This window comes from Dioszegia hungarica, assembly GCF_025882075.1.
Source record: "Dioszegia hungarica strain PDD-24b-2 chromosome Unknown MKK02contig_6, whole genome shotgun sequence".
Lineage (NCBI taxonomy): Eukaryota > Fungi > Basidiomycota > Tremellomycetes > Tremellales > Bulleribasidiaceae > Dioszegia > Dioszegia hungarica.
In genome coordinates, this window is record NW_026515768.1 from 61536 (window position 1) to 83359 (window position 21824).

General features: G+C 57.2%; 12 protein-coding genes across 12 annotated transcripts; 7 read left to right on the forward strand and 5 right to left on the reverse strand.

The window, feature by feature from the left end:
* Nucleotides 1-267: 267 nt before the first annotated feature.
* MKK02DRAFT_35894 (major facilitator superfamily domain-containing protein) lies at nt 268-2131 on the forward strand (the record flags this gene model as incomplete). The annotated part of the gene is made up of 8 exons (XM_053089293.1): nt 268-402; nt 436-610; nt 653-802; nt 845-1129; nt 1213-1308; nt 1399-1704; nt 1751-1853; nt 1897-2131. 8 exons carry the CDS (start codon nt 268-270, stop codon nt 2129-2131), a joined length of 1485 nt encoding a protein of 494 aa, XP_052947542.1.
* Nucleotides 2132-2346: 215 nt separating this feature from the next.
* On the reverse strand, nt 2347-3471 carry MKK02DRAFT_42138 (uncharacterized protein; the record flags this gene model as incomplete). The annotated part of the gene is made up of 2 exons (XM_053091852.1): nt 2347-3377; nt 3426-3471. 2 exons carry the CDS (start codon nt 3469-3471, stop codon nt 2347-2349), a joined length of 1077 nt encoding a protein of 358 aa, XP_052947543.1.
* Nucleotides 3472-4073: 602 nt separating this feature from the next.
* Nucleotides 4074-5114, forward strand: MKK02DRAFT_22973 (citrate transporter; the record flags this gene model as incomplete). The annotated part of the gene is made up of 6 exons (XM_053086651.1): nt 4074-4370; nt 4403-4494; nt 4526-4643; nt 4679-4829; nt 4864-4955; nt 4986-5114. 6 exons carry the CDS (start codon nt 4074-4076, stop codon nt 5112-5114), a joined length of 879 nt encoding a protein of 292 aa, XP_052947544.1.
* A 2379-nt stretch (nt 5115-7493) lies between these two features.
* Nucleotides 7494-9298, forward strand: MKK02DRAFT_42140 (major facilitator superfamily domain-containing protein; the record flags this gene model as incomplete). The annotated part of the gene is made up of 7 exons (XM_053091853.1): nt 7494-7729; nt 7761-7884; nt 7916-8019; nt 8054-8325; nt 8373-8578; nt 8623-8697; nt 8732-9298. 7 exons carry the CDS (start codon nt 7494-7496, stop codon nt 9296-9298), a joined length of 1584 nt encoding a protein of 527 aa, XP_052947545.1.
* Nucleotides 9299-9557: 259 nt separating this feature from the next.
* On the forward strand, nt 9558-10568 carry MKK02DRAFT_22713 (uncharacterized protein; the record flags this gene model as incomplete). Its single annotated transcript, XM_053086613.1, has 3 exons — nt 9558-9730; nt 9762-10180; nt 10213-10568. The coding sequence occupies 3 exons, from the start codon at nt 9558-9560 to the stop codon at nt 10566-10568; spliced, it is 948 nt and encodes a 315-aa protein (XP_052947546.1).
* Nucleotides 10569-10588: 20 nt separating this feature from the next.
* MKK02DRAFT_23161 (uncharacterized protein) lies at nt 10589-12294 on the reverse strand (the record flags this gene model as incomplete). The annotated part of the gene is made up of 3 exons (XM_053086681.1): nt 10589-10830; nt 10873-11926; nt 11959-12294. The coding sequence occupies 3 exons, from the start codon at nt 12292-12294 to the stop codon at nt 10589-10591; spliced, it is 1632 nt and encodes a 543-aa protein (XP_052947547.1).
* A 150-nt stretch (nt 12295-12444) lies between these two features.
* Nucleotides 12445-13585, forward strand: MKK02DRAFT_42143 (putative dolichyl-diphosphooligosaccharide-protein glycotransferase; the record flags this gene model as incomplete). The annotated part of the gene is made up of 4 exons (XM_053091854.1): nt 12445-12653; nt 12771-12992; nt 13025-13371; nt 13407-13585. 4 exons carry the CDS (start codon nt 12445-12447, stop codon nt 13583-13585), a joined length of 957 nt encoding a protein of 318 aa, XP_052947548.1.
* Nucleotides 13586-14174: 589 nt separating this feature from the next.
* On the forward strand, nt 14175-16338 carry MKK02DRAFT_31343 (uncharacterized protein; the record flags this gene model as incomplete). Its single annotated transcript, XM_053088263.1, has 5 exons — nt 14175-14910; nt 15014-15500; nt 15614-15894; nt 15965-16165; nt 16232-16338. The coding sequence occupies 5 exons, from the start codon at nt 14175-14177 to the stop codon at nt 16336-16338; spliced, it is 1812 nt and encodes a 603-aa protein (XP_052947549.1).
* A 339-nt stretch (nt 16339-16677) lies between these two features.
* MKK02DRAFT_31344 (uncharacterized protein) lies at nt 16678-17472 on the reverse strand (the record flags this gene model as incomplete). Its single annotated transcript, XM_053088264.1, has 3 exons — nt 16678-16755; nt 16976-17107; nt 17164-17472. 3 exons carry the CDS (start codon nt 17470-17472, stop codon nt 16678-16680), a joined length of 519 nt encoding a protein of 172 aa, XP_052947550.1.
* Nucleotides 17473-18081: 609 nt separating this feature from the next.
* MKK02DRAFT_31345 (uncharacterized protein) lies at nt 18082-19609 on the forward strand (the record flags this gene model as incomplete). Its single annotated transcript, XM_053088265.1, has 3 exons — nt 18082-18141; nt 18269-18547; nt 18602-19609. 3 exons carry the CDS (start codon nt 18082-18084, stop codon nt 19607-19609), a joined length of 1347 nt encoding a protein of 448 aa, XP_052947551.1.
* A 132-nt stretch (nt 19610-19741) lies between these two features.
* On the reverse strand, nt 19742-20325 carry MKK02DRAFT_31346 (uncharacterized protein; the record flags this gene model as incomplete). Its single annotated transcript, XM_053088266.1, has 2 exons — nt 19742-19912; nt 19999-20325. 2 exons carry the CDS (start codon nt 20323-20325, stop codon nt 19742-19744), a joined length of 498 nt encoding a protein of 165 aa, XP_052947552.1.
* A 697-nt stretch (nt 20326-21022) lies between these two features.
* On the reverse strand, nt 21023-21637 carry MKK02DRAFT_42147 (uncharacterized protein; the record flags this gene model as incomplete). Its single annotated transcript, XM_053091855.1, has 3 exons — nt 21023-21129; nt 21185-21324; nt 21369-21637. 3 exons carry the CDS (start codon nt 21635-21637, stop codon nt 21023-21025), a joined length of 516 nt encoding a protein of 171 aa, XP_052947553.1.
* Between the last annotated feature and the right edge of the window lie 187 nt (nt 21638-21824).

Genomic DNA, 21824 nt, shown 5'->3' on the forward strand with positions numbered 1-21824 from the left:
CCTACCTGCCCGATATGGCGATCTCCGCACTACAAAGCTTCGCGAGATTTATCCACCTGCCCTCGAATCCGGGGAGCCGACCGGGGCAGCAAGTGGCCACTGTCGGCGAGGATCCCGTGCGAAATCTGACGCGAGGAAATCACTGTAACCCCAGCGGTGCTCAACACCGACATATACAGGGCTCCAGGCAGTTGCTGACCAGTATATAGCCAGTATGCGGGGTAGCACACTGACCCTACTCATCTCTACCTACTCACTGCACCTACAATGGACGCCCAACCTGTCGGTCTCATCGAAAAAGGCGTAGCCGAGCATGTCGACGAGGGCAAGTTCCCCATTGGCGAGGAGGGAGAAGGCGCGCGCGAGTGGGAGCCAAAGTTCATGAAGCGGACGCAGCTCAAGGTGAGTTGGTGCTGGGTCGGAGCTGATATCTAGTTGGATCTCTTACTGCTTCCGCTCCTCACCCTCATCTATATGTGCTCCTCGCTCGACAAATCCAACTTGGGTAACGCAAAGACCCTCGGCATGATTGATGACCTCGGCGGCGACCCCTCGGGAGAGACCTACGCCCTGCTGAATGCCTTCTACTTTATCTCTTACGCCCCTTTCAGTACGTTCTTTCTCTCTCACACAGGTCAAGCTGACATCGCAGTGGTCCCTTTCGCCCTCCTCGCCAAGCGAACCCGGATGGCCAAGGTGCTCGCCCTTTGCGCGTGCGGCTGGGGTATCGCCGCTACCTCCTTTGCTGGTGTACAGAACTTCCCTGGTGCCTTCGCCTGCCGCTTCTTGATTGGTTTCGGCGGTGCGTTCTGCCCACTATCCATCAACGTGGCTGATAATGTAGAGGCCGGCTACGCACCCATGGTCCAGGTCTACCTCTCTCGTTTCTACACCCGTCGCGCCCTCGGTGTCCGCGTCGCCTTCTGGCTCGCCATGGCTCCCATGGGCGGTTTCCTCAACGGCATCATTGCTTACGGTGTCTCGTTCATCAAGAGCCACCTCGAGTCTTGGCGTGTACTCTTCCTCATCGAGGGTGGGCTCACGCTCATTGTCGGCATTGTTGCCGTCGTCATGCTGCCCGAGGACATTCCTTCTAATCGGTGGTTGACCGAGGAGGAGCGAGATTATCGTGAGTTCTTTTCACCCATCCTTTGGCTACACTCTTGACTTCTTCTACCCTTATGAGCCTCTGTACTTGAGCTGACTAAGCAGTGATGTACATGCGAGCCATGGACTACGCTCCGGAAGGCCGAGAGATCAACTGGAAACACGCGCGAGGCGCTTTCTACAGGTGGCAACAGCTTTTGCGTGAGTACCGATTTTGTTTCCCTCACCCTCCGTTCCGCTTCCCCACTTGCTTCAGGCTGTATGGAGGCTCGCTGACCCTTTTCTTCATAGCAACCCTCCAGAATATCTCACAGCAAATCACTGGCGCTGCTCTCTCCGCCTTCCTCCCCACCTTCACCAGCGAGAATGGCTTCAAAGGCGCGACCGCCCAGATCGCCACTCTCGCCCCTTACGGTTCCGCCGCGGTCTGTATGGTCATCGCCTCGTACATCTCGGACCACTACCGCAACCGTGGCTGGCCCTCTCAGGTCGGCTGGTGGATGATGATCCTCGCTTTCGGTATCTACCTCGGTGTCGACACCAGCAATCACGCCGCGCGCTTTGCGGCTTTGATCTTGGCTGAGGTTGGGCACTATGGTGAGTCTTTCTTCTTATCCCATATCGGTCTCTCGCTGAAGTCCAGTCTGCACTCCCCTCATTGTCACATGGCAAGCCAATAACGCCGGTAACGAGTCTCGACGAGCCGTCGCTGTCCCCTTCGCAGTCGCTTGCGCTCAGGCCGTCGCGTGAGTCTTTCATCCTTTCGACCTGAGCTTGGCTGACCATCAGTGCTGGCTCTGGCTACCTCTTCCCCGCCAAAGACTCGCCAAAGTACACCATGGGCTCCGCCGTCTGTCTCTCCCTCTCGGCTGCCGGCTCCATCTTCACCGGGATCTACCAAGTCCTCCTCCGGCGCGAAAACAACCGGCGAGACGCAGATGAGGGCGGGCCGCCCGCCGAGGGTTTCAGGCCAGATACTGCTACCTACGCCGACGACGCGCCCGGCTTCCGGTACCTCGAGTAAGCATGGAGTGGCGATTGGATGTCAGACGGCTATGTACATGCTTGGTAGACAGGTATCAATGCAGTTTCTTTACTATCAGGCTGATCTGGGCCTGGGCATCGATAGGATCATTCTTTGCTCCTGCCGCGAGCACTGCTTGCTGGACGAGGGCATCCTGACCGATATTGGCTTGAGCAGACCGCGCGCGTCAACCAGGCAAGCGATACATATCTGATCTAATGCTTATCGCAGCATACGCAATCCGCGCCTCCGCATTCAGACCAGTGTCTATACCTCTCCCCCAGCTTGCCCGCATACTCCACTCCACCTCCCCCTGCGCGGTAGACCATCCCCTCGACCCCTGCGCCGGCTGCCTCGCCGCTACTGCCAGCCTCCCCACCCACACTCTTCCCATCAGACCCCTTCACCTCCAGCTCGACCGGTTTGCCCGCCATACCCTCCACCCTCGCCGGTCCCTTGATATTCATCATCTCCACCAAAAAGCCGTCCCGACGCGTCTCCGCGTCTCCGCCCTTTCCTCGAGGAATGGGAAGCACCCGCACTTCCCCATCCGGGCTCTTCCACATGTCCTCCGAGGCCGCCGAGGTGTTGAAGAAGTAGCGGGCGACAGGAGGGAGGGAGTCGAGTGGGTAGTGGCGGTAGATCCCGTGGAAAGTGATGCTATCGAGCTTCCACCCTTGCATGACCTTGCCAAGGACCTCGATGTACATACCGTCTACGCCCCGTTTGTCCGACAGGGGCTGGGTCTTATCCCAGAGGGTCACGCAAAAGTGCTTCGGGTGGAGCTGGGCGAATAGCGCGTTTGTTTGTTTCAACGCCTTCTTTGCCGCGGCGGTGGTGGCAAGGGACCGCAGCCGAAGTTGGTGGATGAAACCCCCGTTGAGCACGACGTGGGTCACGTTTGCGAGCAGATCCTGGTGATTTGTCATCAGGGTCGTGAGTGTATCTGCATCGAGTAGGCTGTCGAAAACGAGCGAGGTGACCATGGACACGCCGAGGCGGGTCCACCCGAGCTGGTCTCGCGCCTTGAGCATGCTCTTGAGGGCGAACATGCCCTCCTCGTTGACCGTAATACGGGACCACCGGCGTGCCATGACCGCGCCGCGTAATAGGCGCGAGGACCGGTACAATACGCGCCGCGATGCCGCGTCAGCATGCCGGGCGATTTCGACGACGATTTCCACCGGCAAACGGGCGGGTCCGTTGACCTTTAGTCCTGGCGGGATCGATACAGAGGGGTATCGAGCTGCACAGCGTCAGCTATAATACCCTTTGTAACGAGGCAGTTGCGTACCCTTGGCCACCTGGACAGTTGCGACGCCGTTTGATGAGCGGTCCATTCTTAGATCTGGCCCATCAGCGCAGCCCTTTTTCGGACAGTCTTTCTGGCCACTTACGAGGTAGAATAGATGTGTGATATCTATGAGTGCGATGTATCTGATGTAGTACTGGTGTAGGTAGAAAAGGGGCGAGATCAATACCACAGGCAGAAAGCGCATCTCCAGGTCTCAAACCCGGCCCTCACCGCCAGCCGGAATACCTCCGAGTCCAGGTATACCTCCGATCTCTTCGGTTCTCGCAGCATCGGTAAGCTTGTGAACAAGGGGTACGACGAAGCGCATCTCAATCTTGCATAGGTGATGGTGTGATTGTCTGACCAATATGAGCCGATAGGCCATACTCATCGTACACTGCTATCCCAGAGACATCCCTCATCAGCAACAGAGCTGGGAAGTACGGCAAGGTGCACCGGGCCGGTTTCGGCCGGCGTTTCTTCGGACTTCGGGCAGAGACGGACAGAGATCGTCCCCAATGGACTAACGTTGTTCATATCTTTTGTATCAGCGGAACAACTGCTCTCCGCCTCTTGACTTGCAAAATGTGAGCACACGATGGGCCCAAGAAGGCAGAGGAGACCCCCAGCTATCACACCTCATCCACTATGAACGCTACTCACCGCAAACCCACTCAGTACGAGTCGCTGCTCGCTGGAATCGTCGCTGGCGGTGTCGAGGGAGCGGTCACCTATCCCGCCGAGTTCGTCAAGACGCGCGCCCAGTTCACCGCCAATAAGGGCCAGGCGGTGGGTGTGATACCCATCTTTCGGGAGACACTGAGGGAGAGGGGCATCAAAGGGCTATATTCGGGGGCTGGGGCGTTGATCGTGGGCAACAGTCTCAAGGCGGGGGTGCGGTTTCTCACGTATGACTCTGTCAAAACAGTGTTTGCGGACTCTAATGTGAGTCTGAGGTTGAAAGTAGCTGATGGTAGGGCAAGATGACGCCGGGGCGGACGATGCTGGCGGGACTCGCGGCCGGGGTAGTGGAAGCGATAGTAGCGGTGACACCTAGCGAGACTGTCAAGTAAGTCCGTGCATGGCTCTGCTGATGTCAGGACCAAGATGATCCAAGATGCCACGTCTGCCAGGCTGTACCACAATATGGTAGATGGGACCATCGGGATCTGCCGCGCAGAAGGGTTCAAGGGGATATACCGGGGATTGTGGCCAACCGTGAGTCAGAGAAAGGCGTCGCTGATGTACCGTAGATCATGAAACAAGGTGCCAACAGCGCTGTCCGCTTTTCTTCCTACGCCTTCATCCAGTCTCAGCTCGTCCACCTCACTCGACCGCCATCTGGAAAGTTATCATCCGCAATGACCTTCGGCGCCGGCGCTGGAGCGGGTCTCATCACAGTCTGTGAGTTGTGGTGGAAACAATAATGCTGATTTAGACGCTACTATGCCGCTCGACAATATCAAGACGAGAATGCAGGCTACAGGTGCTGAGTTGAGATACAACAACAGCGCTGACTGCTTTCTCAAAGTAAGTCGCGTCGAGGCATAGCTGATTCAGATTGTCCGTCAGGAAGGTGTTCTGCGGCTGTGGGGCGGGACGACGCCGCGGCTGGCGAGATTGATGTTTAGTGGTGGTATCATATTCGCCGTGTACGAACGTTTGATCAACGTCATGACTGTGTTCTAGCTACTCTAGATGGATACATTTGATCGATACCATACTCCAGGCCGCCCTATCACACCTCACTTACCGTCCACGGTCGAGTAATCACACTTTGATCTGTGCGGCCGAGAGGTCCTACTCTGACCCATACATCCGGGCAGCTGAACAACCACATGTATGGTGCTCGTACTCTCGGCTCTCAGCTCGTGATCTGTGGAGGTGGACGAGAGGCGCGAGAGGAGGCCTAGGTCCTCCTTTCGATCGCTTTTGTGTGTGTCACCAACTCCTCATTCCTCGTCCGGATGTCCCGGAGTTGCTGCCTGTGACCACCGCTGCCTCTCCCTTTGCGTCGTGATCGCATCGGAGACTCGGCGTCAGGATACAGTATATAAGGTGATGCCTTGACGTTCATGTATCCCTCTGGCATGCGCAGCCACCCATGGACTACTCTCTTGACGCAGTCCTACGCCCGCCACCGATCGGCGGCCGCGGCCGGTTGTATATAAGTCATGATTCCTGCGGTATAGTGGTCATCACAGCGTGTGACCGTCAGCGTTGTGTCCGTCATCAGTCCGTATATCCATACAATGGGTCAGAATCAAGCATATAGGTGAGAGATAAGCAGCCGTGAGCTTGCTAAGTCCCCTCGTATAAACTACAAAGGAAGGGAATCGCGACTGGTCCTGGGTGTTACCGATGAAAGACTCATGGGAGCATGAATAAGGGTTATTGCCGATCTTGGTCACCTGTAGCCCTATACCATGCTGCTATTAAGATACCCAAATTTCTATGCAGAATGATGTAGCAGTGCGAGGAGACCGATGATATAGCCCTGTCAATCTTGGCGGTGTACCGGGGCAGAGTGCTGATCACTTACTGATGGCACTGCGATGACTATTTCAATCGTAGAGCAGATCTGCAAAGAGATCAGCTGGGACCATTGCGGAGACTTCAACTACTAATAGCGCAACTGGCAAAGCGGTGAGGCGGTACTCGATCGAGCTAGAATCTGTAGATTATAGTTATAGTTAGGGGGACCCGCGATTCCGAAGCGTTGATGACTCGTTGTCATCGACGTCAGACCTGGCGGGACCGACTGGTACTCGAAGGCGAGGTCATGTATGGGCCTACCGAGAGCTAATGAAGGTCGTTATCGTGATGTGAGGCACCACTCAACGCGAGTTCAGCGGGCGCTCAACCATACCGCGTTCATCCTGGGCCCCAGCGTGCGAGCAGTCTTTTCACAACGCTGGTGTGCTGCCGAGCGATTGTGCAAAGACTGATACATGATCGACCTATTTCGCCACCGAGATATGAGATTATACATCTCGCGGGATTAGTGGAGGATCGGGAAAGCGGGGGAGCTGTGCAGTCGATTCGCTATGACGCGCGGTGCCCCATCTCGAGCCGCATGCGCCAGGAGCTGGCATGCTCACCTGCGCGGAATCTAGGTCCCTAGAATGGAGTTCTTGGGCAGCTCCTTGCGCTCTACCTCGGGGACACTACCTTCCGCCTCTGTAATCCCCTCCGTCCAAGTCGCCACCCTTGGCACCCCCGAAGTTGAGTGGAGAGAATGCGGAACGCTTGGGCATCGGTGAAACGTTTCGGGTTTCGGCATCGATTCGGCTTCATTCAGCGGAGGTTGTGATAGCGCAGATACAACTGCCGATCCACCCAAAGAAACCACCAATCAACACCTCATTCAGATTAGCCGCCGCCAAGAGGGCCCCGGCGGCATGAGAGGCAGGGAGGCGGGGAAGGTGGGAGGGGAAGGTGGGAGAAACTTGGGCCCCGCCTCTGTGCTCCGGAGCAAGATTATGATCATGAGACGCGCTCGCTATAGCAGGCTACGCTGCAGCTACAGGAAAGCGCGGTGAGACTGCATTCTGTAGATGCCGAGGATGCATAGCGGAAGAGCAGCGCGACTGCACAAAAGTCCCAAAGGCCCCACGTGGCCGGCTTCGCCCCACATTCCTCGCGCCGGTCCGGTCAGCTCTCGATCGACCCAATCGTCCACCGTCCTTCGTGCAACAGCCATATCCTCGACTCCACATCTCAGCACACCACAGCGGACAGTACTGCCCCGCTCGACTCCGCATGCCCCGCATGATCCCGGTAGCGCCATTCCGGCTGATCTGCCGTCTTGATTTCTCCGGCGGGTCTACCAGAGTCTACCTGCCAAGAACTGTCTACCCGCGCATGCCCAGGCTGGTATCTTGGCATACCTCAACTATACACCGTTCAACTTTTGACCGCTGCCAGCGATGGAGGCACTGACGGACACTCACATCCGCTGCGAGCCAGATGAAAAGCAGAGCTGCAAATGTATAAGTATGCTGCGCGCCCGTGGTTCCCCACATCTTCCCCAATCTCCTCCAACTCACCCTCGACTACTCACTCAACATGACCAAAGACCACAAACCCGTCGTCGTCTCGGACATCGAGGAGGCGCTTCCTCAGACCACCGCCCTCGCTACCGATGTCTACGATAGCAAGGGCTCGACCGACCACCTCGAGAAGCTGGCGGTCGAGGATGAGGATCCAAACTCCCCTTTCAACATCCTCCAGAGGTACCCACTTCTCCGCGACCGCTCGGAGAAGGACCTCGACCTTCTCAACCGCAGGGTCCGGCGCAGAATGTAAGTCGTAGTCTGGCCGAGCTGACAGCAGTGACCTTCGGATGATGCCCACCATCACCCTCTGCCTCATGATCAACTACCTCGACCGGTCCAACGTCACCAACGCTCGTGTCGCCGGTATGCAGCGCGACATGGGGATGAACGATGTCCAATGGGTGAGTCTAGGCATGAAATAGCTGACAACAGTCCCTCGGTATCTCGCTCTTCTACGTCGGTTACATGCTTACTCAACTCCCCGGTGCTCTCCTTCTCGCCAAGTACAGGCCTCGTATCGTCATCCCTCTTGTCATGTAAGTCTTACGTGTGATCAGAGCTGACCCCCAGGCTCGGCTGGTCTATCCCTACCATCCTCTTCCCCTTTGTCCGCTCGCCCGCCGGTTTCGCTGTCGCCCGCTTTGCTGTCGGTTTCGCTGAAGGTCCCTTCTTCCCCGCCGTCGCTCTCATGACCTCGTCCTGGTACGTCAAGGAGGAACTCCCCTTCCGCATGGCTGTCTGGCACGGTGCCCAGACCCTCTCGAACGTCTTTGGTGGTCCCTTTGCGGCTGCCATCTTGGAGAACATGGACGGTATCCGCGGCATGCACGCTTGGGAGTGGTGTAAGTCTAGCATTTGGGTCATGGGTTTGGGCTACGCTGACCATCAGTCATGATCATCGAAGGTGCCGTCTCTATCATTGTCGCCCTTGCCGCTGGCTTCCTCCTTCCCAACTGGGCGCACAACACCCCTTGGCTCACCCCCGAGGAGACCGAGATGGCGCAGTACCGACTCGTCCTGTCTGCCGGTGGTGAGGACGACAGTAAGAAGGACATGGGTATGTGGGCTGGAGCCAAGCTCGGTGCCAAGGACCCAGTGAGTCTTGTCGTCGTTCGCGTCCGACCCAAGCTAACTCCCAGATCACATGGTTGTTTATGGCTCTCCACTTCTGGTTGCTCTGCGCTCAGTCATTCAAGGACTTCTTGCCTTCCATCGTGAGTTCTTGGTCTGGACTGTGCTGACACTCAGCTCCGCGCCATGTCCACCTCCAACCTCATGACTTACCTCCTCCAATCCCCCTGCTACCTCCTCGGCTACCTCGCCATCCTCTTCTTTGGATGGACATCCGGTAAATTCAAGGATTCAGTATGGCACTCGATCGGCCCCATCCTCCTCTCTGCCGCGGGCACCGTCATGCTCATCACCTCGCTCAACATCGGTGTCCGCTACACCGGTGTCTGCTTCCTCATCATGGGTGTCTTCTCGGGCCTCAACATTCAGATCTCATGGATGACCCAACTCGTCCCCGGTCCCCGTCACAAAAAGGCCGCCATGATCGCTATCGCCAACACCTTTGGCTCGGCATCCCACTGGTTCACCCCGTACTTCTTCCTCACCAACCAGGCGCCCAAGTACCAGTTCGGAGGCGGTCTCATCCTCGTCTCGATCGGTCTCACCATCCTCACCGTGCTCGCGACGTGGTGGTATGTCGTCAGGCTCAACAAGAAGCTGGACGCCAACGAGGATGGCGTCAATGTCGATAGGGTCGACAGGGGCTTGCCCCCGCTCGAGAAGGGCTGGAGGTACCCGTTGTAAGCGGTGGAGCGGGAGTGGGGGAGTGGGGAAAAGTAGCTCAAGGTCTTTCAGTAGCTCGAGGTCTTTTAGTATTGCTCAAGGTAAAATTAGCTGTCAGAAGTTTGGTTGTTATGGTACATATGAATATGGTCTCTAGTGGTATCTGTCCAATCCAGGCATCGAGCTTGCTGTGAGGATGCGTCAGAGCTCCTAGTCTCCTCCAACCTCGAAATGACCGGGCCGGTTTGGTCCGCCGACTTTTTCCCATCTCTACCTCATCATGCCCTCCTACTCACTCATCGGCTACCCCATCTCCCACTCGCTCGCCCCCTCCCTCCACAATGCCTGCTTTGACCTCGAAGGCTCCGAGAGCAGATACGAGCTGTGGAGCACGAGCCGGCTGAACGAGCGGGTCCTCCACTGGCTCCGCAGCGATGTGTGCGGCGGGTCCGCGTGAGTCTCTCCCACGACCGCGCTGATATAGCGTGACCATGCCCCTCAAAGCTGCAATCATACCCCACCTCGACGAGATTATGGCCGAATCAAAACTCACCGGCGCGGTCAATACGATCGTCAAGGTCGGTCCAAGGCTCGTCGGTACAAATACAGACTACCTCGGTATACTCGCCTCCCTCCAGGCTGCTCTGGGTTCGAGATCAGTTCAGAGATCCCCGGCGGCGGTGATAGGCGGAGGAGCTACGACGCGGTCTGCTATCCTTGCGCTGCATAGGCTGGGGCTGGGGCCGATCTACCTTGTGAACAGGGATGAGGGGGAGGTGAGGGGTACGATCGAGTGGTTTGCGGGTACAGCGCTGCAACTGGACTTGGTACATTTGCGGAATACGCAAGATGTCGATAGGCAGTGTGCGGAGGGACCAAGTATCGTCGTTGGGGCCATACCAGGTGAGTCTGTCGCCGGTCTAGCTGAGAACCAGCTATCCTACCCCAAACACCCGCAGAGCGCCAAGTCTACGCTACAGCCACACACCTGTTCACGCTCCCCTCCTCCTCATCCCGCATCTTCCTCGATATGGCGTACTATCCCCGCCCGACACCTTTGACGCAGATCGCGCGCGGGCTCGGGTGGAGTACCGTAGATGGGATGGAAGCGATGATTGAGCAGGGGTTGGCGCAGCAGCGGATGTGGCGCCTGGGCGATGCGTCGGTCGAGGCGGGAACGAGACGGGGGGTGCTGAGTGAAGAGACAGAGAAGGAGGTCAGGAGAAGAATGGCAGTTGCGCCGGATGTCAAGACCGAAGGTGTAGAAGTAGACCGTGCAGATGAGACATAGAATTGCATACGGTACACTGCCTACTTTCCCTCCTGCCCCGGCAGCCCACCGCCCTTCTTGACATGCGTGAACGTTCCACCGGCAAACCACCGCTCGTTCGCCGCCTGCACGCGCTGCGCCGCCGACAGAGACGGCGTGACGATCTCGATGCCTTGGACGGGGGTGAAGGAGAGCGATGTAGACGTTCCCGACGCGGCATCATTCGACGAGAGTGCCTTGCCCAGCAATTGCGTCCGGATCTTGTTGGCCCGTGATAGTTTGGCTGAACGTAAGCGTAGCCCTCTCGGTAGAAACAATCACCCACCCTTGGACCTCGCATCGACCTGATCCCCTCTCACCCTGCCTGAGCTACTCCCAATCATGCCCAATCCGACCGTCTCATCATCCATCCCCGTCTCGTCCTCCGCCTTTCCAAACTCGATCCTATTTTGCAATTTCCGCAACTCGGTCTGCGCATACGCCTCCTTTTGCTTTCGCGCCCGCTTCCCGCCTCGCTTCTTGCGATTGGTCTCTTGGGGTATAGGAAGGGCTTTGGAGATTTTGTTGGGTGGGGGTTCGGCCATGCGCGCAATTTTTTTGTTGAGCTCCGCCGAGAGCTGACGACCGTACGCGCCGTCCCGCGATCCCTTGCCCGCGTCGATCCGAGCCGCCAATGCGACCTTGGCCGAGACGCCCCGCTGGGCTTTCCGACGATCTTCCGGCTGAGCCGACTGGACGAGGTTGGATTGAAAGATGAAGCCGGTGTGCCGCTGCTGGCTCGCCGCGGACATGTGGGAGGATGCGAGGGATTTCTTGAGCGCCCCAAACAGCATGATATTGCAGGAGGGTTGACGCGACAGGGCGTGAAGTCCGCCGGCGAGACCGAGTAGCTTGGCGGCGATATTGGTACCCACCAAAGCCGACAGGTTTGGGGCGACCGCAGCCATCCTCGACTCGACGTACGCAAAGATCTGCTCCCTCGCCTTGCGCAGATCCTCCGCTACGACCAGCGCGCGCTCGACCGTCACCCACTGCCCGTCTGTGAGTTTCCGGCCGCGCGAGACGGTTGCGGTGAGGTTGATGGAGAGGATAGTGGCCGCGGGGAGGGTAGGTGGCATGGGGCATTTGGTGATATCGTCGGTATTGGCGATCGCGCGGACGGCCGAGATGTAGATCCAAGGATCAGAGATGAGCTGCTCGAGCTCCGGGAAACGAGGGGCGTAGTGGTCCCGAATGAATTTGTGGACGAGGAGGATTTCATTATCCACCTCGACCGACATGTTGTTGGCCGAGACGACGAGGTGGTATTCCGGGTTCTCTTCCAGAGGGCCAGACGAGAGCGACATGTCGGAGGGAGAGGATGTGTATTGGGAGATGCCCTGGAGTTAGCTATGTCTGGGTGTGGGCTTACCTCGAGAACCTCCTTCAGTCGCCGACCCGTGTGTAACTTGGCCACCTTGCCTACATCCGTCACGTCCGACAAATCCACCTGCGCCACCTCGTCCGCGTCGAGCTCATCCGCCGGACGAACCCCTCCCTCTGGCACGAATCCAGGCGCGGGACCGTCCTCCATATCCTCATCATCATCCTCCATCTCGGCGGCGGGGCGCTTGGTCCCCGTTGGAAGTGGAGGCGGGAGCATGGCGCCTTTGCTCGAGCCCGCCTGGGGCTGTGGGGAGGGCGAGCGGGAGCCCTCTCCATCCGACAGACCATCTAGATCTGCTAATAGTGCGTCTGCTAATGACATTGTATATAGGTAATAGAGACAGAGTGGGTGTTGGATGGGTGGCCATGGGTTTGGGTGGCGAGTAAAGGGGGGATCGGATAAACTCCACGTTGCTCAACTCCTCATACCTCACCACCTTAACCTTAGCTTCAGCTGTTATACCTATACACGATGCGCCTCTTATCACTAGCCCTACTCGCTGGGGTGGCTCTCGCCCAGGACGCAGCATACTGGGCGGGTCTAGCCGCGAAATCCAAAAATGGAGTCATCAAGCTCGACTCCGAGGCGTACGAGGCGATCCTCGCGGGCCCGGATAGGGAGTACAGCGTCGTCGTCGAGTTGACGGCGATGGGGAGTCAGTTCAAGTGTCAGCCATGCCAGTGAGTCTCGGCTCGAGCTCTTCAGATGGTTTGGGAAAGGGCGGAGAATTAAGCTATTTGACCGAGGTCCTCTAGAGCCCCTCTGCCATTATCTGCCAGAGTCGTGCTGACTCGCAGCGACTTCCGCCCCGCCTTTGAGCTCCTCTCCAACTCATGGCGCCGTCAACCGGTGCACGAGCGTGATCACCACTTTTTCGCCTCTCTCGACTTTACAGATGGTCAAGCGGTCTTTCAAAAGCTCGGCCTGACCACCGCGCCCACGGTACAATTCCACCCCGCCCTCTCCGGTCCCAACAAAAGCAACAAGCTCGGCGTCGTCACACACGACCTGAACCGAGCGTACGTCTTATGCACACCAGCGCTGACATTAGTGGCCTCTCCGCACCCGCCTTCCACGCCTTCCTCAAATCCCATCTCCCCCACTTCGAGATCCACGTCCCGTTCAACCCCCTCCCGCTCATCTTCACCGCCCTCGCCGCCGCCGTAGGCGCCATCGCCGTCTATGCGCTCTGGGACCAGCTCCTCCCCTTGATCCAATCCCGGATTCTGTGGGGCACAGGCTCCCTCGTGCTCATCCTGACATTTACCAGCGGGTACATGTGGAACAAGATCAAGAATGCGCCATATGTCCAGATGGGCGACGGCGGGAAGATGAATTGGATCGCAGGCGGGTTCCAGAATCAGCTCGGTATGGAGAGTCAGGTCATTGGCGGGATATGTAAGTAAAAGTCAAGGATGGGGGCTAATGGGTAGATGGTTTGCTCGCGCTGTCGATCATTGCGCTGAGCGTGCTGGTCCCTGCGCAGACGTCGCCGGGGAAGCAGAGGGTAGGCGTGTACCTCTGGCTCGGCATCCTCGTGGTGGTCTTTGGGATCCTCATGCGGATCTTCAGGATCAAGAATGGCGGGTACCCATTCTGGATCTTGTTCTAGCGGAGGGACGGCAGGGGAATAGAGAGAAGTAGAGTATGCAGTAGATTGAAGCTGGTCTGCCGTCGCAGGTCCATCTTGGCCTCAATAGTAGCTTCTCTTCCCAGGGGCTCGTCCAAGCGCTCCAAGCTGTACTGGCACACCCAGAAGTAACGACACCGCGCATCTCCGCCCTGATCCACCGCGGTTCCTCTGAACATTTGTTGATTACCTCTTTACCTTATCTTCATGTTACCGCCTGTGCATAATCACGGGACTAGTGTACACCCCGTCCGAGGCGGATGCTTCCTCGCCACTCGCCACGCCCCACTTGCAAAGCGGCGGCGGTCCTAACCTGCAATCAATAGCCGCTACGGCCGATGATACGGCCTCCTCCCCTGGCCCCTGGCGTCTCGGGATGACACCTGACACCGGTGTATAGCCATTGCGCTTTGTTTATATACCCATCAAGCTCCGTCCGGAGCTATATCGACTGGGCGTTTGCGATTACCATCAAAGTACTCACATCCACCTCTCATCTCCCACTCATCGGACCTGCAGAGCTACATACGGTCCCACAGCTCGCTCAACCTCCCATATCTTAACGACAAACATGTCCCTCCCTTCCTCCTCGGCCGCCACTGGCCCTGGGCAGCTCACCTCACGACCCCAAGGCCGTTTCTATATCCCAACCTCCTCCTCCCTCGTCTCGCCCAACCTTTCCTCCTCGCGGTCCAGCTTCGCCCTCGACGAAAGCGTCCACGCTGTCCACAGCTCCACTGCCTCAGCGTCGGCGTCGGCGTCGGCATCGGCTTCGGGGTCTCACTATCGGGGCTCGAGCTCGAGTCTCGGGAATGGGTCTCAAGGGAGGATCAGGGGGAGACGGGGGGGTCAGTCCCTCGCGGCGCTGACTAGCGCGTTGGAGAGGTATCGCGTACCACCACTGGCGGAGGGGTCAGGTCTGAACCCGGGCGCAATGGAAGGAGGGGGCGGAGATGCCGGTCTAGCCACGGGGGACAATGGTGATCCCTTATCTTCGGGCATCCACTATACCAGCTCAGCACCCACACTCGACATGCTCGACTCGGCATTCACGCCCCTCGCTCAGTCCCCTCGAGCGGGTGCGGGGCTAGAATGGGCTATGACGCGAAGCACGGAGAGGGCGGAGGGGGCGGAAATGGAAATTATGGACGCGCTGGTGGATATCCATCGGGTCTTATATCGGGGGAGGGAGGATCAGCGGGGTGCGTCTCGTCCAGGCGCAGAGGGATGGGCAGGGGATGGGGATTGGGCGGGGGATATCAAGGAGGTAGAGCGCGTGCTAGGGAGATGGTTTGAGGCCGATTGCAGTGAGTCTTATTTCCCACCCCGCTCGCAAATACCCTCCTATCCCTGGCGTCTGCTATTTGACTCGAGTGAGATTGTGTATCGAGCTGGAGCTGATAGGTATAGTATATGATGACCCCGTCCTTCGGATCCCATCACGCTCTTCCCTCCTCACCCACTTGTTGCTGCTTCACCTCATCTCGTCCGGCTCTATTCCTGCGCCCACGCCGTCAAACGTTCTCCGGTATACCAAGCTTGCCCTGCACAGGGGAGTACAGAGCGTGCTAGCTATCACCTCGCCTTTCGGCGTTTCTGGGCGGAAAGGCGGGGATGAGGAGTCAGGCTCGGGCGTGGGCGCGGGATATAGGGATCTGGATCTGAAGGGGAAGGGCCGGGATATTTCGGCTAGCGAGAAGAAAGGAAACAGCAAAGGGAAAGGAAAGGCTAGCAAGCCGGAAAAGATGGAGCTTGGAAACTTCAAAGCTGAGGAAGTGAGCGGAGGGGGAGCGCGGAAAGGAAAGGATAAGTGGAAGTTGTGGGAAGTAGGGGCGGAGTGCTTGGAAATTGGGGGAATGGAGTGTTATGATGGTCATCACCTGGGGATGATTGAGCAGTACGTCCCGTCCCTCCATCCGCTGTTTTTTCACCACTCATACTCCGACTACTGTATACCTGGCGATACGGCTCTCCCTCAGCGCGGCGCCTGATGACCAAGCTAACCCACAGCGTAATCACACTCACCTTCCTCCCTTCGCTCCTCCCCACCCGACACTTTCCGCACATCCACCCCTCTCGCTCCCTCTCCCGCTCATCCTCCCTATCCGACTCCACCACACCTTCCGAATCACAGCCGGAGCACCAGCTCGCGGATCTCGCAGGCCAGCTCACCGCTCGTCTTCCGCCCCGATCATTCTCGGCGAGATTGGCGGAGGCGGTCGGAAGGGAGTTTGGGGGGTTGTTGGTTTGGGAGTTGCCTGTCACTACGATGGTGCAGTTCAATGAGGTCGGTACGTGATTCCTTTCTTCTGCTCCTTCGCTCCACTAGGGCTCCAAAATGCAAAGTGCTGATACATATAGGCAAAGTCACGCACGTCCGCGATACCGTCGATGTCCAAGATCTTATCGAGGCTGTGGTGCCATTTGCTAAGCGGCTCGGATGGCTCACTCGGCGAGTAACGGGGATAATGACAGGGATAGTGGGCGGGGCGGTGTTGAGCTGGGTGATGCCCAAGGAGATGATACAGAGGATCGCTGTACCCGTCGAGGCGGGCATTAATGGTGAGTGTCAAGCTCTGTGCAAGGAGTGCCAGTATGTGATCTACAGCTGATCAGGCAGTTGAGAAGTCCCGAGATACGCGCCGGGGTCTGTCGGGATCCGCATCTCAACGCCATCTGGCATTCCCCGAATTCATCGAGTCCACGCATGGCGTTTCCGGGCTGGATACGGCTAGCGTGGCCCCGCCAAGAAAGTTTCCCGGGACCACCTCCATGTCCAGCGGTCCGGATATCACATCTGAGCATGGAGCTTTCGCGCAGCTCAACTCGCTCGGGCTGGATGGGATGGGGTCAGCGAGCGGTTCCGGGGCGTTTGGGTTGGAGAGGAGTCGGAATGGGGCTAGTACGGCGGATAGTCTGGGGATGGCGCCGGATAGGGATGGGGATGGGGATGGGGAGGTGTCGGGATTGTATTACTGATGTGGCTGGATCTGGTCTGATCGTCATGTGGCGTGTAGGTTGTACTCTATGGTACGTCCAGGTTTATGCAGATTGAAGGGGCGGCATAGACTCACCTACTGACTGTACGCCTCAACGCCTCGAGCGGACTCAGCCTGCCTTGTACAGGTCGTCATCGCATCATTGATCCGGTACTGGGCAGATAGCTATGCCAGTATACACTGACACACTGACTATGGATCTCCAGTCAAAGTGGTGATGTGATCGACATGGTCGATGGCTGGATACCTACTCAACTTCGGCGACTCCTCCTCAACATGTTCGCGGATACAAATACATGTGCTAAGCTACGTGACATACCCCTGTCTAACGCGGCACAATACACTTGAAGCTCGCGGGCTTGTCCGGACACACGAGCGTGATACCATTGATCTCCGGGCAGTCTATCGCCTCCCAGGCTTTGCCACCGACGTAGACATCGGGCCTCGTGGTGATACTCCACTCGGAAGTAGCGCTCTTATCCACCCTGTCACCTGTCATATGGCACTACAGTCGTCAGCGCCCCTTCTCTGGATGCCGAGGGCTCGGCCCTGACTACTTACCTTGACAATGATCTCGTCTCCACTGTAGCCCGCTCTCGAGATTTCGTGGAATTCGAATTCACCTTCCCCTGACTTCCAGTCCTTGGCAGGAATCTTGTATGGCACGGAATTTGTGCTGGTGAGCAGGAAGTTGCCAGGACCAAGCACGTCAAAGTACAAGGCTGACGGTTGTCCCCCGGCATCTTGTATCCACAGGAACCCCGTTGCCCCCAGGCCCTTAGCCAGAATTCTGATCGCGGGTTTGCTGATGCAAAGCACAGGGAGGATGGCGCTGATGACAGCGACGGAGTAGAGGGTGGGTCTCATCATCTTGACAGGGGCTTGGGGAGGTCTGCTGCGGTTATTTCAGGTCGCAGTCACTGTCGATGAATAACAGCTCAGCTGGTGTACTGATTTCCGTCTGATAGCCTTCGGGGGTTTGCAACGCGCAAGCTCGTCAGCCTGAATGGGGTACAAGCTGAAAGGAGGCGACTGTAAGGAAAGCCATGTATCCACTCTCCTTTCGTTCTCAGCCCACATCTCCCCCCTGCGCCAGGCCAGGAGAAAGCGACTGCCACGCGGGGAACACTTACCGCTTACGTCCTCTACTCAAGTCCGTTGTTACCCTTCGGTCCAAGGGGTGTCGGATATGTGGAGCAAGTCAGAAGTTGGCCTGCCTTTTCCCCTTGCCCCTTGCCCTCCTTGGGCTCAGACCCTTGACAGAGTGAGAACAAACCGCGCATGCCCGGAAAGACCTTGGGATACTCTTCTGTACCATGGAAGGACAGATTCGAGGCTGTCTCGTTCCCGAGGCCCAAACACCTCACATATTCTAGCACTTTCCCCATGGGAAGCAGACTCTCCCGGGCGAGAAGTCAAAACTTTGACGATCCTTTGTTGTCGATTCCTTTTGGAATGTGCTGATGCTTCTTTTGCGCCATGAGCCCAAGTCACGCATCGGCTGACGTTGCCAGAATGATCAGACCTGATCTCACCATCGTACGTCTAACCTCTATTCTCAGTATCGCCTTCCTCTGCCATAACCATCACAAGTCCAAGCTGCCAGAAAAGAATGTCTGCCTATCGACCTCACACTGACCCTCTAACTGCGTCAGCTACAGCACAGCTGTCTTCTGGGCCACATGCCTGGTGTGGTACAAGTCGGGACCTAGTGGGCTACACAGTCTTCCCTGGCTACCCTCCTGCCCTCGTGGCCGACAAGCAGACTGACCCATGGATTCTCGATGCCACTGATCACACTGCGGGAGAGACGCTACCATGGATGAGAGCCCCATTATGGCCCTCACCTTTGTCACCCAATAGTCGTCAGGCCAGACGGATGCTTGACGATACGATGATGGCATTGTCCCCGGCAGCTGTCCCCTCTGGGTCATTCTCCAATGAGGTGAGTGACGACGTGTATGGCGCATCAAGAACGCTCGCTGACCTGCCCAAGCAGCTCAAAGGCAAACGAGTCAGCACCTTGGAAACGGCCCCTACCTCCTACCACTGCCCGACATCTCAAGAGGGTGTCTGGCCTGACTCTAACTCCGAGTATGACTTTGACTCTGAAGATCCTGATTGGGATCTTGGGAGTGAGTCTGACGAGAGTGGGCACCTCGGCAAAGGCGGTGATGATGGCGACAGTATCCAGCAAGGTCTCAGCCACGTTGAAGGCGACACTCAGCAACCGCCCTCTGCCGCATCATCACCCCTCTCGGACCGTATGGACATCGTCGTGCCGAGTCAAAATCTCACTTACACGCAGAAGCGTAGTAGCAAATGCGGGCAAAAGCTTAAAACGCTCAAGGATCGAGGTGTACTCCGCACGTCCAGCACGGTCGCTACACATATACCCCTGAATCGCCTAGACGAATACCTCAAGTTGACAAGAGACGCAGGTTCCGGCAGGTCGCCGTCAAAACACGCTGGTTATGTGATACATGAGGTACCCAAGACGAGTCCGACCGACAAGAGGAGGTTCTCATTCATGAGTCCGGCAGCTGCGAGGGATAGTGGCTTGGCCTTGAAGCCGCTCATTGTGTGGGATCACACAGCAACGTCACTCAGCACTGGATCCCTCAGACCACCTCGTCCGATATCGCAGCGAACGGGACTACCCGTACCGTCCCAGGCAAAGAGGCACAACACCCATCTCCGGAAGAAGGTGGCAGCTTATTTTACGCTTGATGCTCGCGGTTTGCGCTGCACCAGCACTGCAGCGACAAGCACCGGTCTTCGCAGCCTACAGCTCGATTGGTTGACGGATCTGATCAAGCAAACGGACCGGGGAGTCGGCGACGGAACTGTTGGACATCGACCTCTCGCCGGTATGGTCTTACACAACACCGCTGCCAAAAAGAAACCTTTCGCGCCTACCTTGCTGAATTGGAGGGAGAGGGTCGGGACTCAAGGTGGTGATGAGAGCGTCTCTCTGGTATCCCCGTGGATGAACAAGTATCGTTGATGGTAGGGCGGGATCGCGGTCACCGAGCGTATTTGGACCGAGATGGGATCTTGCATGTAATTGTAGTATGTGTTGGGTCCTGGCTAGGAGTACATTCAATCTATGTATAACATTTGATCACGATCTGATATATCACGCTGTAGCACATCTGAGCTTGAGCGGCGCCTGAAGCGAAGTCTGATCGCAGACAAGCGTAGTTCCGTTGATGGTGAATTGACAGTCCGCCATCTCTCCTTCGTTCCGCACCGCAAGATCCCATACAGATTCAACGCCCTTGTCCATTCGTTCACCCGTCATATAGCACTACTGGTATCAGCTCTGACTATCGTTGGCTACATCTTAAATACTACCCACCGGTACCACACTCTCTGCCCCTCCCTCTGGCTTACTGTACAGTGGAGTTGAAACTCTGCTCGTCCATCCCTCCACTTTTCGTCGGGGCCGGAATACCCGCCGGTGGCGATCTCGCCATAGCCGTTAGCATCCGTGACGATGAGCTGGAAGCTGCCAGGACCCTTCTCATTGAAAAAAAGATGATGCGAGTCGGCAGGCACATCTTGGATGGACAGCCACGCGGTAGATAAACCGGTCGGTTTCTCTCTCACAGAGTGGACGCTGATCTGGGGTGGACCCCGAGGCTTCGCGTGTTTCTCAAGACAGGCTGCAGGGAGGATGGGGCTGATGAGAGCGAGCGAGTATAGGAAGGGTGCCAGCATTCTGTCAGTGACTTTAGGCCCGGGGAGAGCGGCGTAGGTACGATTGATTCGGAGAGTGTAGTGAGCTGAACCTTGATTCAAATGCTTGAGACAAGCAGAGATGTCAAGCACTCCTTATTATATAGCTTGAGGCGACGTCCGGCTTGGTCTTGCCACGGGATAAGGGTGTGTTAGGAGAAAGGAAGAGAATAATAGAAACGCTCAATCTGCATTATCCTGACAGTATCGGCCCCTCGCCCCTTGTTCCATATCGCGTGCAAGCCACGCTGGAGGCAGGAACCTCCATGTTCAGCTGGGAGAAAGGTACATTGATGTGTCACCATGCAGATCCTGAGTCCTCTCCTTTGATGACCTAATTGGATGATTGAGAATCCCCTGACGAGTCTCAAGATAGGAGTGATGCATGAATATGCAGGCAGGGAAGGGCTCGCTTCGTGAGCCTTTCCTCCCGTCTTTCAAGGGGTAGTCGATATGGCTCTCTTTCCTCCTACAGGGTACATCACTCCTACCATCGGCGAAAGTGAGATGATCAGCGGGCCGGGGACCGATCGGCCGACGCGAAGAGACGTATCAGTGCATACCGCACGAGTCTGGACATGGTGAGTAAGATGGGTGATTCACACGTAGTTGCGCGATTCGCGTGAGGCGTAGTATGTATCGAGATGAAGAACATATTTCCGTGGGCATCGCGCCAGAGCTAGTGGGTAGGCAGACAAGTCGGGCGGTCAGCCTCCAGCAAGACAACGTACATCCGCACCCATTCGTCCGTTTCATTCTCCCATGCGTGATTCGTGCCGCGCTGGACTAAGTCCATCAGCACTGATTCTGCCTTGAAGCAGGAACACCGAAGCAGACGTACCGATAACCTCCCCCTCTTTGACAAGCTGCTTCTCTCCGCTGTCGAGTTGTAGCGTCACTTGCCCTTTATGGACAATGAGGAAATCGAGCGAGTTGGTAGCGTGCATGTGGCCCTTGGTTCGGGGTGCTATATCCGTCACGCTACGATGTCAGCCGGGGCCACGTCTGTACTTGAAGAGACGTACCGGAAGTTAGCCCCGTTCTGCGCTACAAGGCACTTCTTCCCGACCTCCCCTTCGCTCAGATCCTGATCCATGACGTCCGGCTTGTGTTTGCCGGTCACGAACAGATTCCCGAATTGTCCGGGAGAGGCCGTCGTGCCCGCCGCGTTGGGCTTGGGCGGTTTTGGGATAAGGTGGGTGAGGCGGGAGGGGGTGAATGTGGATTTGCCGGATGTGAGGAGGGAGGTTAGGTGTCGCAGGACAGGACCGGGAGGGGCGGGGAGGGGTGGCATCGCGGTTCAGGAAGAGGAAGTGCGGTGACGAGGTTGGCGAGAGCTTGGAAGGTACAGGAGTCTGCAATGCTGTATGGGTGTCGACGTGACAATGAGCTCTGAGTGAGGATGTCAGACGGTCAGAGTCAAGAAGGGAGGGCGTTGCTTTCTCCTATTGGGCCCTTATATGCCATACCTTCCTGAGCTC